Below are 14,679 nucleotides of genomic sequence, written 5' to 3' on the forward strand. Positions count from 1 at the left end.
TGTTAATAGTGGGAAAACTCGCTCGGCTGGATGAGCCAACCACGAGGGCAACGTCCTCTAACAGCCAAAATGGCGAGAAAGAGTCACGGAAACCAAACAGAGCCTCAAAGGAGGTGCCCATGGGCAGCCTGGCGGCCCAGGCTCCTGGTGCCCCCACCACCCACCACGGGACAGGAGAGGTCGGAGTGGAGGCCTCTCCCACCGACTCCAGCAGAAAGGATGCCAGCCTCAGGGAGACCCTGTGCTCCACAGCTCCCAGAGCTCTACTATACACCACACACACACACACACACACACACACCACACCACACAACACATGCACACACACAACACACATGCACACACAACACACATGCACACACAACACACATGCACACACAACACACATGCACACATACAACACACACACAAACACAACACAAACGCACATGCACACACGAACACACACACGAAAACACATACATCAACACACGCATACACAAAACACATGCACACAAACACAAACGCACACAACACACATGCACACACGAACACACACACGAAAACACATACATCAACACACGCATACACAAAACACATGCACACAAACAACACAAACGCACACAACACACACGCACACATGAACACACACACAAAAACACATACATCAACACACGCATACACAAAACACATGCACACACACGCACACCCACAAAAACATACATGCACACACAAACACCTACATGAACACACGCACACAAACCCACACACACGAACACACACATACCTACACATATGCAAACAAACACCTGCACACATACACGCACGCACACACATCCACATGTGTACACACACATGTCCATTCCAAACGAGCTGGGGTAGAGCCGACTGGGCCTCCTCTTTCACTTCACGGAGGTTGGTCAGTAGATCTTTGTCCTCTTATTCCAGAAAATAAGCTTTTGCCTCTGGGCACTTGTCAGAGGTCCCGAGTGGCGTCCCCCGTCAGGGCGGGGACTGCTTCATGGTCTTCCAGCTGGTGCCGACGAACAGGTCCCGGCTCTTGGCCAGCCGGACCATGAGGCGGCCCACGTAGAAGCCGCTGATCTGGCCCACACCGTCGTTTCTTCCCATGGACAGGAGGAAGGTCAGGGCTCCTGCGGGGCGGAGACGCGAACCAACGGGAGTGCTACGGCCGCTCCAGGGCTGAGCCCAGGCAGCAGGGGAAGTCCCAGGAAGGCGGGGAGTCCCTTAACATTTGGGGACGGCACCCACAGTGCCAGGGACTGAACGCAGTACGCAGAGCGTGTGCCCCGCCCTCTGAGACTCCCTGGGGTCCCCAGCTTTTTTTCCCCCTTTTTGGGTCACACCCAGCGATGCACAGGGGTTACTCCTGGTTCTGCACTCAGGAATCACCCCTGGCAGTACTCGGGGGACCCTATGGGATGCTGGGAATCGAACCCGGGTCAGCCACGTGCAAGGCAAACGCCCTCCCCCCATGCTATTGCTCCAGCCCCCCCAGCTTCTTTTTAAGGAGTTCTAGGGGAATGTTCCTGCTTTCAGCTTCGTGGGGGTTTTCTAGCTGTCAGCCCTGTTACAGTCCCCAGAGGGTCAAGGCCTGGAGAGACAGGGCAGCAGGGAAGGTCAACCCTGGTTCCATCCCTCACCACATATGCCCAGTGTCAGGGGCCACTCCGGAGCCAGGAAGCGCCCTGAGCACTGCCAGGGGTGGCTCCCTCCCCCACCGCAGTGTCTTCCCCAGAGGTTCACCGCCCCACTCCCCTCCACCATGTGGCGCGGGGGCCCAACCTGGCTTGTAGGCCTTGAGGGGCCGCTGCTTCGTGGAGTTGACGATGTTGGTCACGGCGATGCTGGCGTGCAGGCCGGCATGGTATGCCATCTTGGGCTCCTTGAGGTTGCTGCAGTCACCGATGGCGTAGATGTTGGTGTGACCCTCCACCTGGAGGAACTCATTCACTCTCACCGCCCCGTTGCTGGCCAGCTGGCCCTCTGCCAAGGAACCCACGGTGCAGTCAGGACCCGAGGGGAACCAAGGCACAGCTGCCCCCGTGCCCCTCCCACCACCACCACCATTCCCTCCTTGAACCCACTCCTGGCCCTGAGCACTGCCAGCAAAGGCAGGGTGGCTGTCCCCGCTTGGAAGGGACCAGGAGAGCCAGGCTCCTTCGTGCCATGCCGGACTCTAAGGGTTAACTCACCGGGATGAAGTTACAAGTCTTGGGACATTCTTGTCCATGTGGGTAATATGGGGGATGGGAAGGGGGGCGGGAGCCTTGCTGGGGTGACTCAGCCCTGCCTCTCAAGGTCAGCACCGGGGCTGTGCAGAGAGAGTGCAGGGCAGGAGGGCTCTCGCCTCGTGTGCCTGAGCCGGGTTCACTCCCCAGCACTCCCCGGAGCCCCGCCAGGAGTGAGCCCTGAGCACGAAGCCAGGAGTAACCTCTAATCACCACCAGGTGAGGCCCAAACACCAAAAATAAGGAAACAGGTAAAGGCTGGCATCACCTTCCACCAGAAGAGATGGGATGAGCTGCAGGATGGAGGAGGGGACGGGGTGGGGCACACTCGGGGGAAGGCCTGAGGGGCGCTGCCCACTCACCCAGCGCGCTGCGGTAGGCCTGGCTGTTGATCTTGATCCCGTTGCAGACGATCACCAGGTTGCTGGCCACCTCTGTGCCTTTGTCCGTCAGCACCTTGATGTACTCTCGGTACTCATTGACCGGCACCTCCTCCAGGTTGCTCACCCGCTCACCTGGCGAGGGAGGCCATGCAGGGGCTCCGAGGGCACCACTCCGGGCACGGACCCGGCCCAAGCCCACCGAGAGTGGTAGATACCCCAGCAGCCAAGCACCCTCGCCCCCACCTTCCCTCTGGCCCCCTGCTCCCGGGATGCGCCCAGTGGCCTCCAAGGGCAGGAGACAAGGCATGGCTGGGAGCGGGGCTGAGTTCCCCAAGGAGTCCCAGGGGACGCTTCTAGAGGAATCCCGTGCATTTCCCTAATTGTTGGCCTCCCCTCCCTGACCAGTCAGGGGGAGCCTAGCCTGGCTTGGGGGCCACACCCACCTCTTGTCATGGGGCTGCCCCTGGCCATGCTCAGGGTGCCAGGGTGGAACCCAGGCCCCCGGCACGTGAAGCCTGCTGGGCGCTCTCTCTGCCGGGCAAGTGATTCAGTAACTCCCTAAAGTCATCGGCACTCTGTCCAAAGTGCCAGTCAGCATAGCGGGGGCCGACGTGGGAACCCAGACGTGCTGGGCACTGCCGTGTCAAGGGCAGAGGGGGTCGGGGTGGGACACAGCCGCACTGGGCACAGGGAGGGGCCAGGGGGTGGTGGGGGCCCCGGCACACGTACTCAACAGCAGCTGCACGCCTTTCCGGACCAGGATCTCCTTCACTTCCTGCCGGACGGAGGGCAGGAGCTCTCTGTTGGCGAGGGCCACTTTGGAATGAATGAGTGTCACCTGGGGGATGAACAGTGACAGGCCAGAGCATGGGCCCGTCAGATTCCTGCTGAAGAACACATTTGCTGCTGCCCCACCTCTGCCCCGAGACCCTACGACAGGGAGGGAAACCGAGGACCCAGGGAAGAAGCCGGTGAAGGCCACAGCAAGCAGAGCTCCTAGACTTGGGCCACTTTCGCCTGTCCCCAGGCCAGATGACGAAGGCACTCCGTCTTCGCAGGCCCTGCTGCATCCAAGGCAGAGTCAGAACTTTTTTTTCTTTTCTCTTTTTTTTTTTTTTTTTTTGGTTTTAGGGCCATACTTAATGGTGCTCAGTGGCTGCTCCTAGTTCTGTGCTCAGGGATCACTGCTGGCAGTGCTCTGGGGATGATATACGGCGCCAGGGATCAGACCAGGGTCAGCCACGAGCCAGGCAAGCACCGACCCCCAGCACTCCATCCCCAACCCACGTGGAGGTGATTTTTCAGTATTGCTGGGCACTCGGGGTCATAGTTCGTACACAAGCCCCTGGTCATCTTAGAACCCAACCCTGCGACAGGCTGCGAGTTGTGGTCCTAAGGACGCCGCCTCCAGGCCTGTCCGCTTGCTCTCTGGGTGAGCTCAGGAAGCTGGCGGCAGGCCACAAGACAGCCAGAGCCTGGCTGTGGGACCAGGCGAACTGGGCTGAGGTCCTGACAGCAATCCCCGGGGAGACACTGAGAGCCCAGGATCTCCACCCCATAAACCAGACTTCCTACGCTTTTGCGTCAATCAGAACGCCCAACAATTTGCTAGGGCAGAGCCGCGTAATTAAACGGGTCCCATAGCGATGTTCCCTCTGAACACCGCCCAGCCGCTCCTGGAGGGAAGAACCATCGGCGCCTCTGGAGGGCTAGCAGGGCCGGAGGGAGAAGCTGAGCCCGAGGACACGGGAAGCAAAAGTCCTCTGCCCTCTGCCAACCTCTCCGCTGGCCAGGGGGGTGACACTCTCTCCGTGCCCCTCGTCAGACAGCGCGGATGCCCAACGCCAGAACGTGAGGGGCCGAGGCGCTAGAACAGCCGCTACTTACCCCGGACAGGACCAACCCCGGCGTCCGGCCCAGCCAGGGCCAGCCCAGAGGCCACCAGACCCTCACAGCGGGAGGAAGGCACAGTGTGGGGCTCCGTCCAGCAGGAGCAAGTTCCCCGATGGCCAGCGCAGGCCTGGCCCCACCCAGAAGGCGAGAGTCTCCCGCTCTGCATCCCCGACAGGCCGCCCCACCCCGACTCCCGTGGCGGGGACGGCTGCGCCCACCTCCTTGTCGGGGTACTCGGTCTTGATCTCAGCCGCCATCTCCACGCCCGCAGAGCCGCCTCCTACCACCGTGATGAACTGGGCGCGCTGGACCTGGGGAGCAAAGGCGGGTGCCCTCAGTGCCCCCGGGGCCGTGGGGGCTACAGGCCCTCGAGAATCCTTCCCAAATCGGGGTCCGAACATGCCTCCTCGCCCGGTGAGGGGTGGCTCCAGAAGAGGCGGGCAGGGGGCCCCCTGGGACGGACCCGAGAAGGTCCCACGCCTCCCGGCGCCCGGCCCCCAGCCCCCGGCAGCAGCTGGCCCTCTCCCACAGCTCACCTGCCTCACCATGTCCTCGTAGGCCTCCACGGCCGCCTGCAGGCTGCAGACTTTGCTGAACTTGCCGGGGAAGGGGCCCGAGCTGCCCGTGGCCAAGATCAGGTGCGAGAAGGGCAATGCCTGGAAGCGGGACGCGGGCGGGAAGCGGGCTGAAGGGGAACCAGCAGCCGTCCGGACAGGGCGCAGGGGTGACACGGGGACCCAGGAACCACTGAAGGCGGCAGGTTCTCCCTCCCGCCAGAGCCAGTCCCACAGACCTGGGGGAGATCCCCCTGCAGCCTGGGAACAGACGGGTGCCGGGGGGAGCAAGTGGGATTCCCGCACGGGTGCAGTTAGCTTAGAGCCTAAACTCTGGCGTTCAGAAGAACTCCGCCCTGACACACACACAAAACTGAAGGGGGCGGAGGAGGGGGGATCGAAGGAAGGACGAGCCCAGAACGTGTGAGCAGAACGAGGTGGTGTCCGCCCTCACTGGCCGGGCCATCACGTGAGATCGTGGCGCAAGGCCGGACCTGATGGATGAGGACAGCCCGGGAAAGCCCCTGCCACCCCCGAGGGTGGGGCCTGGCACAGGACGCCTCCCCCCTGCAGGCCCCCACCCTGGCACATGAGCAGTGAGCTGTGGGCCCGGGTACCGCCACTCTGCAGGCCCCCGGTCCACTCACCTCGCCACTCTCCAGCAGCACCGTCTGGTTTTTCAGGTCTATTTTGACCACCAGGCCCTGCCGGAAGCTCTCCTTGAAGGCCGCCGAGTAGGAAATGAACGTCTTCTTGGCAAACCCTGGAGACAGGACACAGAGGAGTCACGGCAAGAAGGCGGCTGTCACCCCTTCCCCGAGCTGTGCGTCCACGGGCTGCCCAGGCCAGCAGGAGGGCTGGAGTCCACCCTGCCCCCGGTCCCAGTGCCCACGCGGGCCTCGGGCCCTCGCAGAGGCTCCAGCAATTCTTAAGGCCTGTGAGCCGTCTCGGGGGGGTGGGGGGGAGGGAGGGCTTCAGGCACCTGGTCCCAGACCCCCAGGAGAGAGAAGAGCCCTCACCACTCTCCACGGAGGCGCGGAGGGCGCCCACATTGTGATGGAAGCACTCTTTCACGTCCACCAGCATGAAGGGGATGTTCAGGGCCTGCAGCTGGCTGGCCGCCGCGATCCCGCCGAAGCCCCCGCCCACGATCACTACGCACTGAGCTCCGGGGTCCACCGACACCTGGGACCCCATCTCCAAGCCGGCACTGCAGGGGAAGGAGGGGAGAGCACATGAGAGAGGAGGGCGGTGGGGGGAGGCCCAGAAAGACCTCAGAGGCCAAGGCTTGGTCATTTGTTCTGTTTCGTGAGCCACGCGGATAGTGCTCAGAGCTCCTCCCGGCTCTGCACACAGGATCGATCCTGCTGGGGTCACGGAACAGGGATTAGACTGGACCAGCCACATGCAAGGCAAGAGCCTAACCTGCTGTACTATCTCTCCGGTCCCAAGACTCAATCTTTTTTTTCTTTTTTAATTTTATTGAACCACCGTGAGATAGTCACAAGCTTTCCTGTTTGGGTTATAATCACACAATGATCAAACCCCATCCCTCCACCAGTGCACGTTCCCCACCACCAATATCCCCGGTATACCCCACCCCCGTTTCCCACCCTCTCCCCTTCCCCCCGTGGCAGACACAATTCCCCATACTCTCTCTCTACTTTTGGGCATTATGGTTTGCAATACAGGCGCTAAGAGGTTATCATGTTGACTCAATCTTTTTTAAATGTAATTCTAACTGTCGAATTTGAATCCAGTCTGATCCTAATTCACCCCATCCCCAACCACCCGACAGCCCAGGTGCCTTCAATCCTGAGCCTTCGTGCCCACATCTCATTAACATGCCACATCCCACCAACATGCCACATCTCACCCACTGCCCACATCCCAACATACCACATCTCACCCACTGCCCACATCTCACCAACATGCCACATCTCACTAACTTCCCACATCTCACCCACTGCTCACATTTTACCAACAGTCCACATCCCACCAACATGCCACATCCCACCAATATGCCACATCTCACCAACATGCCACATCTCACCAACAGTCCATATCGCACCAACTAGGCCACATCTCACCAACTTGTCTGACTCCTTTCATTCAGTATGTTTATCCTCTCACTGAACGCCTGCCCTTTTTCACGCTTTGTGCTCTGGACCTCGGGTGCGAGGATGGATAGCTATGGTCCCCGCCTTACCCATTTCCTTTTGGATTGGGGGCCACACCCACTGGTGCTCAGGGCCCACTCCTGGCAGGGATGCTGGTGGTAGAACCCAGGTCAGTCCTAGGCAAGGCGAACACCCTACCCACTGAACTATTGCTCCAGTCCCTGAATGTGTTTCTTGCATGTTCTGAGGGCTGGCCAACTGCCTGTGGATGTGGGTAGCTGAGTCCAGTCACAGGACCCACTGGGCACTAGTGAATATGCGTCTCACTGAAGCAACTGAACAGGGACACAAGCTGGCTCAGTGGAGCCACGAGTTAGGGCCCCGGACTCACTCTCTGCGCCAAGCATGGTCTGGGCAGTTCTGCTGTGTGCGATCCCTGGCACACCACAGCCCAGGAGACGTGAGCCTGGCAACAAAAGCTACGGCCCTGGTGAGCACCACAGCCACAGAGCGGAGAGCTGGGGAGGGTCTGGAGCAAGGCTTGGTCATTTGTTCTGTTTCGTGAGCCACAACCCTGAGCCTCCCTGGACGCCAAAGTCCCCCAGCACCCCAGGAGCAACCCCACCCAAGCACCAAGCTGGCAGTAGCCCAGAGGCGTGAGGCAAAGGAAGAGAAGAGGCAACGCTGGCTGGGGGTCGCACAGGGAGGCCCCCAGGTGGGCGGGCCAGGGAGAGGTGGACAGCACAGGACTCAGGAAGCGGGGAGAAGGGACAAGTTACCCGTGGCATAGCATCTGGGCCGGAGAGCTGCCACCTGTGAGTGTGTCTGCCGAGCGAGCGTGGGGACCACGTACATGGGCCAGGGGTGTCCCCCGACTCGAGCACAGTGGCCTCACCCTCTCCCAGCTGAGAACGAACTTGGTTTGGTTTTAATCTGGAACCACACCCAACACTGTTCAGGGTCTGATGGTGCTCGGGGGACCAGCTGGGGCTATGGGGGTGGAAACTGGGTCCGCCACGTGCAAGGCAAGCAGGCACCCGACCACTGTGCTATCGCTCTGGCCCCTGAGAACTGACCTTAGTTGAGAGTCTCCGGCAGTAGCTCAGAGAGGCCTTCGCTCAGCCAGACGCTGGAAGCCCTCAGAGGCAGAGGGCTGCATGGGAGGCGGGGAGGGGTCTCCTGAGCACCCCAGCCGGCCAGTTGTGAGACCAAGCTGTGCACCTACACACACAGTCTGTTCTTGGAAAGAGCTGAGGGACAGCCTGGGGCTGCCCCTGAGCCCAGCCCAGCTCCAACCCGGGGAAGGACCCCCCAGAGATGCAGGCAGCTATCTGGATCCTGAGCACAAGGGAGGTCTGGAGACGAGGCAGGAGGCTATCTGGGGGGCCCTTCTGGCCTGCGGCCAGCTCTGGACGAGGGAGGAAGCACTCCACCACCACCATCCAGGGAAGACCCAAGGGAGAGAGGCCGACACACCCCAGGCCCTGCCTGCAGCCTGGGCTCTGGGGAGGGGACCCAGGAGTGGTGGGACAGGAGGGGGCGCCCTGGGGCCAGATTCTAAGGACAGACAACACCGGCCAGAGGCTGGTGAGGAGTGGGCTCCGGGGACCTTCATGGACAGCGCCAGGCCAGCCAGGAGCCACCACTGCGTCCTCAGTGTGACCTGGGGAACTCCTGGGAACTCCCGGAACGGTAGGGACGAGCCAGGAGGGCCTACCTGCTCCAGCACCCGGTTCCCACACAGACCCCCCCATCTCCCCATACCTAGGAGAGAGCCCCCAGTGCACCCCCAGGCCTGTTCTCATTGGGGATCCAAATGCCCACTGCCCAAATCTCCCCCATGACAGGACACGAAGGAGGGGAACTCGGGAACTGACCGGCTAGGCCTCTGTGGGGGGCTGGAGTTTGGGCTGGTGCGACCTGGGGCCACACCCAGTGGGGCTCTGGGATTACTCTTGGTGGTGCTTGGAGGACCACACGTCAGGGATCCCCCCGCTCCCCAATTTATCTCTCTGGCGCCTAAGTATGGTTTTGCACAATCATCTGACAGACGAGGAAACTGAGTCCTGGCAGGGCTGGGCCCCAGGAACCCTTCCCAGCAACCCACCAGGGCCCATCGTCACTGCACTCAGGCCTCTGGAAAGGTCACCCCAACTGCCCTGACCCCCTGAGTGTGGGTCCAACTGAGCCTGCCGACTCCAGTGTCTCTCAGATCAGGACCCAGAGGGCAGGCCTGAGCCTGGACAGCCAGGGGGTGGCCCCCACTGGTGTGGTGTCCTGGGACAGCTGCCCTCGGGCTTAGCCACCAGGGAGGGAGCCAGGGCAGCGGTCAGTTCCACCTTCTATTTGGAGGGGAGCGGGTTCCTGGTGGTCAGGGAACACCCAGGGAAGCTTAAGGAATCTTGAAAACTAGCCAGTTCCAGGGTCAGAGAGAACAGCGTGGGCCAAGAGGCCCCGTGGCAAGAACGGAGGGTGGTGAGTCGGGGAACCAGAGAGCCAAAGCCAGAGGGCCGCTATGCCAGACCTGCACGCCCAGCCCTGCCACCTGGGCCTCACACGGGAGAGTCCAGCTGCCGCAGGGTGGGTGGGAACCGAAGCCCAGCTCCCCACCTCCCCTCGGACCACCCTGAGAGACCCCACTCTGCCAGACCTGGGCACACAGAGAGTCCACAGGGGCTGCCCAAGGCCTCTCCTGGGGTCCACACTCCACGCTGTGCTATGGACCCTTGGCATGCCCAGTAGGAGAACTGCTACTTTGCCTCGAACATGGCCGGCCCCCCAAGACAACTGGTGTGTGCGAAGCCGAGACCTGTGGTCAGACCCCGACCACTGGCCTGTACTCGCTGCCACATGGCCGGAGGTGCTCAGAGCACAGGCGGCATTCTGCAACCTGGGCAGCACTGCAGGGCGACCCCACAGGGGCACATGACTTGGCCACCGATGTGGGACCAGCCTTTCTAGAGTCACTGCTCCCAAGGCGAGTTCTCTCCAGAAGAAGGGTCGGTGCCAGGCCCGACGCTCATCGGCTGGGGTTCAAGCAGGGCAGGTGCAAGACCCCAAGTTGCCCACACCCAAGCCTCAGCACCAAGCTCTGAACCTCACAAATTCAGTCCCAACCGGGTTGCCCACACCCACGATCCAGCTGGAAACACTAAGGCTAGGTGACATTTTCATCTTCCTCTTTGACCTTTCACGTGCAAGTGCAGGGAACACTTGAAACGTGTTTCCTTTGGAGGGCCATACCCAAAAGTTCTAGGGGCTTACTCATGGCTGTGTGCTCAAGGATCACTCAGGGATCACCCCTGATGGGCTGGGGTGGCATGGGTGCAGACGAGGTACCACACACAAGGCAAGCACCCTACCTGCTGTATTATTATTCAACAGTCAGGTCTATTATGCAAACATATGTCATGGGTTTTGGGTTTTGTTTTTTGGGGGTTTTTTTTTTGCTTTTTGGCTTTGGTTTGGGGCCACACCTGGTGGCTTGCTCGGGACTAACTCCTGGCTCTGTGCTCAAGGATCACTCCTGGCAGTGTTAGGGGACAGTGTATGGTGCCAGGGATCAAATCCAGGTCAGTCTCTCCTCTTACAGTACATAAAAGAAATCTGCTAAAAAGGGCCGGTGAGATGCTTTTTAATGGGCTGAGCACAGACTTTGCATGCAGGGGATTCGGGTTCATTCCAGCACCTCAGGGTCCCATTAGAACCGCCAGAAGGTGTAGGGTGACATTGCTTGGAGCTATATTCCAACAAGAAGGGACCCTGAGAACAGAGCTGGGAGTAGGCCCCGAGCACCAATGGATGTGGCCCCAAAACAAAAGGTGCAAAAAAGATGTCCCCAAACTGGGAAGTGACTGTTTCTGCCAAAGCCACTGGAAGGTCACGCCTGGGGTGACACACAGCAAGAACTATGTGGGCTCCCAGGAAAGCAAGGCCATGCCCAGCATTGCACAAGAAAAAACACAAAATAAGAGGTTTTCTGCTGCATCTTTGCCTGCTAGGTTAAGGGTGGACTATCACACCACCCCCCCACACACACACACATACACACATACATACACATATGCACATGCACACGTGCTTACACACATACGTGTACATATATACATCAGGCACACATGCACACACACTGCAAGCCAGGACGTGCATATCATGTCTCCAGAGTAGCCACTAGTTAGAACTCAAGCCAGGATCTCTCTCTCTCTCTCTCTCTCTCTCTCTCTCTCTCATTCACACACACACACACACACACACACTGGGCAGCCTCGTCCCTCAGCCACCAGCAGCAGCTGAGAGTGGCACCTCGGAGCTGCCCCAAGAAACACACCCACAACACCACACTGCACCAGCTTCTTTTTGGTTTGTGGGGAAGAGGGTTTATGGGCCACCCCGGCAGTGCTCAGGGCTCACTCGTGGCTCCGCACTCAGAGGTCAGTTCTGGCGGTGCTCGGGGGACCATCGGCGGTGCCAGGGCTCGAACCCGGCGCCAGGCAAGTGCCCTACCTGCTGTGCATCTCTGCAGCCCCCAGAGTCTGAAAGAGAAAGCCTGGGAGTCTGTGTCTTCACACCGGAGCCGGCAGCGCAGCAGGCGGACTGTGGATGCAAGCGTGGAATCCGCTCAGAAGCCGGCCCCAGCCCCTGCACTTCCCTGGAGGCCTCCCCCCACCCCCGCGCTGACCACCCCCCCCCCCCCCCGCCCAGTGCCTCCCCCCATCTGTGGCCTCCGCCAGGGCCTACACCCGGCTGGCCCGCGCCTCTGCTCTGCCCAGCTCCACCACTGAAATAGTGGCTGGCCACAGCGTCCCTCCCCCGAAAGGAAGTCCCTCCAGATTTGGGGGGACACACCCCCTTGGGTGGGGCTCCTTTCCTGGGGGGGGGGAAGGCGGGGGGGGGGTCTAAGACCCGCTGGAGCACTCACGTGCCCCTCCCCCCCTCCCCCGGGCCTCCCGGGAGACTGACCTGACCCAGGCCCACACCCCAGGCCCCAGGCCGACTCCCCCCCGCCCGCCGGGCTTGCTCCCCCCCGGGTGGGTCCTGGGGCTTGCGGGGCAGGAGCGGGGAGGAGGGAACCTTCTGGAAGCTCGCATCAGCACCCCCACCGGCCTGGGCCGGGCACTTCGCTCCTGGAGGCTCCTGCGAGGCCCACTTGTGGCGTCCCCCCCACCCAGGGGGTGCCGGGAAACTTTCTCGGGATGGGGGTGGGGCGCGGCCGAGCAGGGGCCGGGGGGCCGCCCGCGGGGGGCCCGGGCCGGCTCCGCACGCACCTCCCTGCGCGGGCCGGGGGCGCCCCTGGCCCTGGCCCCCGGCGGGGCCATCTCCGGCCGCTCGGGGCAGGCGGACTGGCCCGGGGCCGGCCAGCGGCTGATAAACACGGGGCGCCCAGCCCCGGGCCGGCCCTCGCGCGCCCGCACGCCCACCCCCTCCCGGCCCCGCCAGCGCCCGGCGGCCGAGCCCCGAGCCCCTCACCTGCCCTCCGCCGAACGCCGCGGCCGCGCCCGAGCCGCCCCTGCCCAAAAGTCCGGGGCCGCTAGTCGCGAGGCCACTCCCGGGGGCTGTGCAGACGCGCGTCCGCCCCAGCGTCCGCCCCGCCGCCCGCGCCACGCCCCGACGAAGGCCAGACGGCGCGGCCGCCACGTCCCCCCGGGGGCGGAGACTGAGCGGGCGCCACGCCCCCGTGGGGCGGGGCTGCGGGGAGTCACGCCCCCGGAAGGGCGGGGCGCGGCGGGCTCCCCGCCCCGGAAGCGCAGAGGTTTGCGGGATGCCACGCCCCCGGCCGGGCGGGGACATGCGGTAGTCCTTCGCGCTAGAAGGGCGAAGACTTGCGAGAGCCCCGCCCCTGGATGGAGACTGGCGGGCGCCACGCCCCGGAAGGGCGGAGCCTCTGCGGGCGCCACGCCCGCGGACGGAGACTGGCGGGCGCCACGCCCCGGAAGAGCGGAGACTCTGCGGGCGCCACGCCCCCGGACGGAGACTTGTGGGAGCCACGCCCCGGGAAGGCGGAGACTTTGCATAGCCACGCCCTAGGAGGGAGGAGACACGCGGTCTCCACGCCCCTCGGCGGACCGGAGACTGGCGGGAGCCACGCCCCCTGCCCGCGCCGCCACGCCCCCCGGCGGGCCCCTGCGCCGCTGCCAGAACTGCGCCTGCCACGGCAGCGCGGCCGACCACCGCCCCCGCCCCCGCCCTCGACGCCCTCCACCCCTGGGGGCCACGCCGTGCGCGGGCTTCCGCGCCGCCCTCGCAGTCAAAACCCCTTCCCCTGGCAACCCGCAGCCGGGAGGCCCCGAGAGCTCGCCCTCCCCCTCCCCCCACCCCCCCGGGGTGTGCGCCCACCTCCCCACCTCCTGCCTTCAGGAATCTCAGCACCCCCTGTGTGCCTGGCGGGAGATGGAAGTGAACGTGGTTTCTGCTTCAGTTGAGGTCACCACTTAGCAAAAGACAGATTTAGGGGCCGGAGCGAGAGCACAGCGGGTAGGGCGTTTGCCTTGCACACGGCAATAGACCCTGGTTCTATGCCCAGCATCCCATCTGGTCCCCCCCAAGCATCGACAGGAGTGATTCCTGAGTGCAGAGCCAGGAGTAGCCCCTGAGCATCGCAGGGTGTGACTCCCCCCCCAAAAAAAATTTAACTTTCAAAATAAAATTTCATACTAATTGCAGCAGGGTTGGGATTGGGTGGTTGTGCAAAGGGCATCTCTCGAAATACCAGGCGTTGGCCCCGGGCAGGGAGGAAGCTGTGCCCGCAGATGCAGGACAGGAGCTGAGTCTCCTACAGAAACTCCTGGGGACTCCCTGGGTGTGAGCGCCAGGCGGGCGGGCCCACAGCTCCAGGGACAATGGGATGCCACTACAAGACTGAGGCAGAAGAGGGACAGGTCTGACTTCTGCTCTGTGGCAACAGGGTGGGGAGAACAGGGTGGTGGTGGCAGGGGAAGGACCTGAAGCCCAGGGAGAGTAGGAGGGAGCTGGAGAAGGGTCTGTGGAGCCGGCTGGGGAAGGGGAGGCAGATGCTAGCTGCCACCCGCAGGTGGGATCCAGCCAGCCAGGAGAGAGACAAGCCACTTACACCTGCGTGAAGCAACTGTTAGCTCCTACCCTGAGAACTATTGGAAAGGTTCAGTCTCTTGCGCACATTTGAGCTTTGGTGCATCGCAGGCTCAGACATCAGGAATACGGGAACAGAGCTGTGAATCGCCTGCCTGAGGTCACAGCATCGAGATGGCCGCCCACCCCCAGCCCAAGACCCCCTTCAGCACCTCCACCCCCTTTCCCAGTACACAACCGTTCTCCTCGGACACTCCTCTCTGTCTCTTTTCACAAAGTGGTGGCCAGGGATTCGTACCCAGTAACCCCCCGTAGATGGGCGGGCAGGTGTGACCCACTCCTGCCAGAAGACTGGCACCAGAGTCCTCCGGAACATTGGCACAGGAGTTGGGGCATCCCCACAGCGCCCACGCACCCAGGCTGCAGCGTGCAGTAAGGTGCTTGCATCCTGCTG

At 62.3% G+C, this 14,679-nt stretch overlaps 1 protein-coding gene across 1 annotated transcript; it reads right to left on the minus strand.

Annotated features, from left to right (window-relative positions):
• Positions 1 to 353: 353 nt before the first annotated feature.
• AIFM2 (apoptosis inducing factor mitochondria associated 2) lies at positions 354 to 6,271 on the minus strand. Its single transcript, XM_056113435.1, has 8 exons — positions 6,081 to 6,271; positions 5,709 to 5,824; positions 5,044 to 5,163; positions 4,726 to 4,818; positions 3,344 to 3,452; positions 2,594 to 2,746; positions 1,786 to 1,986; positions 354 to 1,133 (listed from the first exon to the last, which is right to left on the minus strand). Exons 1-8 carry the CDS (start codon positions 6,256 to 6,258, stop codon positions 982 to 984), a joined length of 1,122 nt encoding a protein of 373 aa, XP_055969410.1. The 5' UTR covers positions 6,259 to 6,271; the 3' UTR covers positions 354 to 981.
• Positions 6,272 to 14,679: the final 8,408 nt, after the last annotated feature.

Source organism: Sorex fumeus, unplaced genomic scaffold (genome assembly GCF_029834395.1).
Source record: "Sorex fumeus unplaced genomic scaffold, SorFum_2.1 ptg000020l, whole genome shotgun sequence".
In the NCBI taxonomy this organism is placed as follows: domain Eukaryota; kingdom Metazoa; phylum Chordata; class Mammalia; order Eulipotyphla; family Soricidae; genus Sorex; species Sorex fumeus.

Coding starts and splice junctions, on each gene's coding strand:
- AIFM2 (XM_056113435.1), bottom strand. CDS start 6,258: ATGGGGTCCCAGGTGTCGGTGGACCCCGGAGCTCAGTGCGTAGTGATC. Junction 5,825..6,080: donor CCGCGCCTCCGTGGAGAGTG/GTGAGGGCTCTT, acceptor TCCTGTCTCCAG/GGTTTGCCAAGAAGACGTTC. Junction 1,987..2,593: donor GGCCTACCGCAGCGCGCTGG/GTGAGTGGGCAG, acceptor GTTCCTTGGCAG/AGGGCCAGCTGGCCAGCAAC.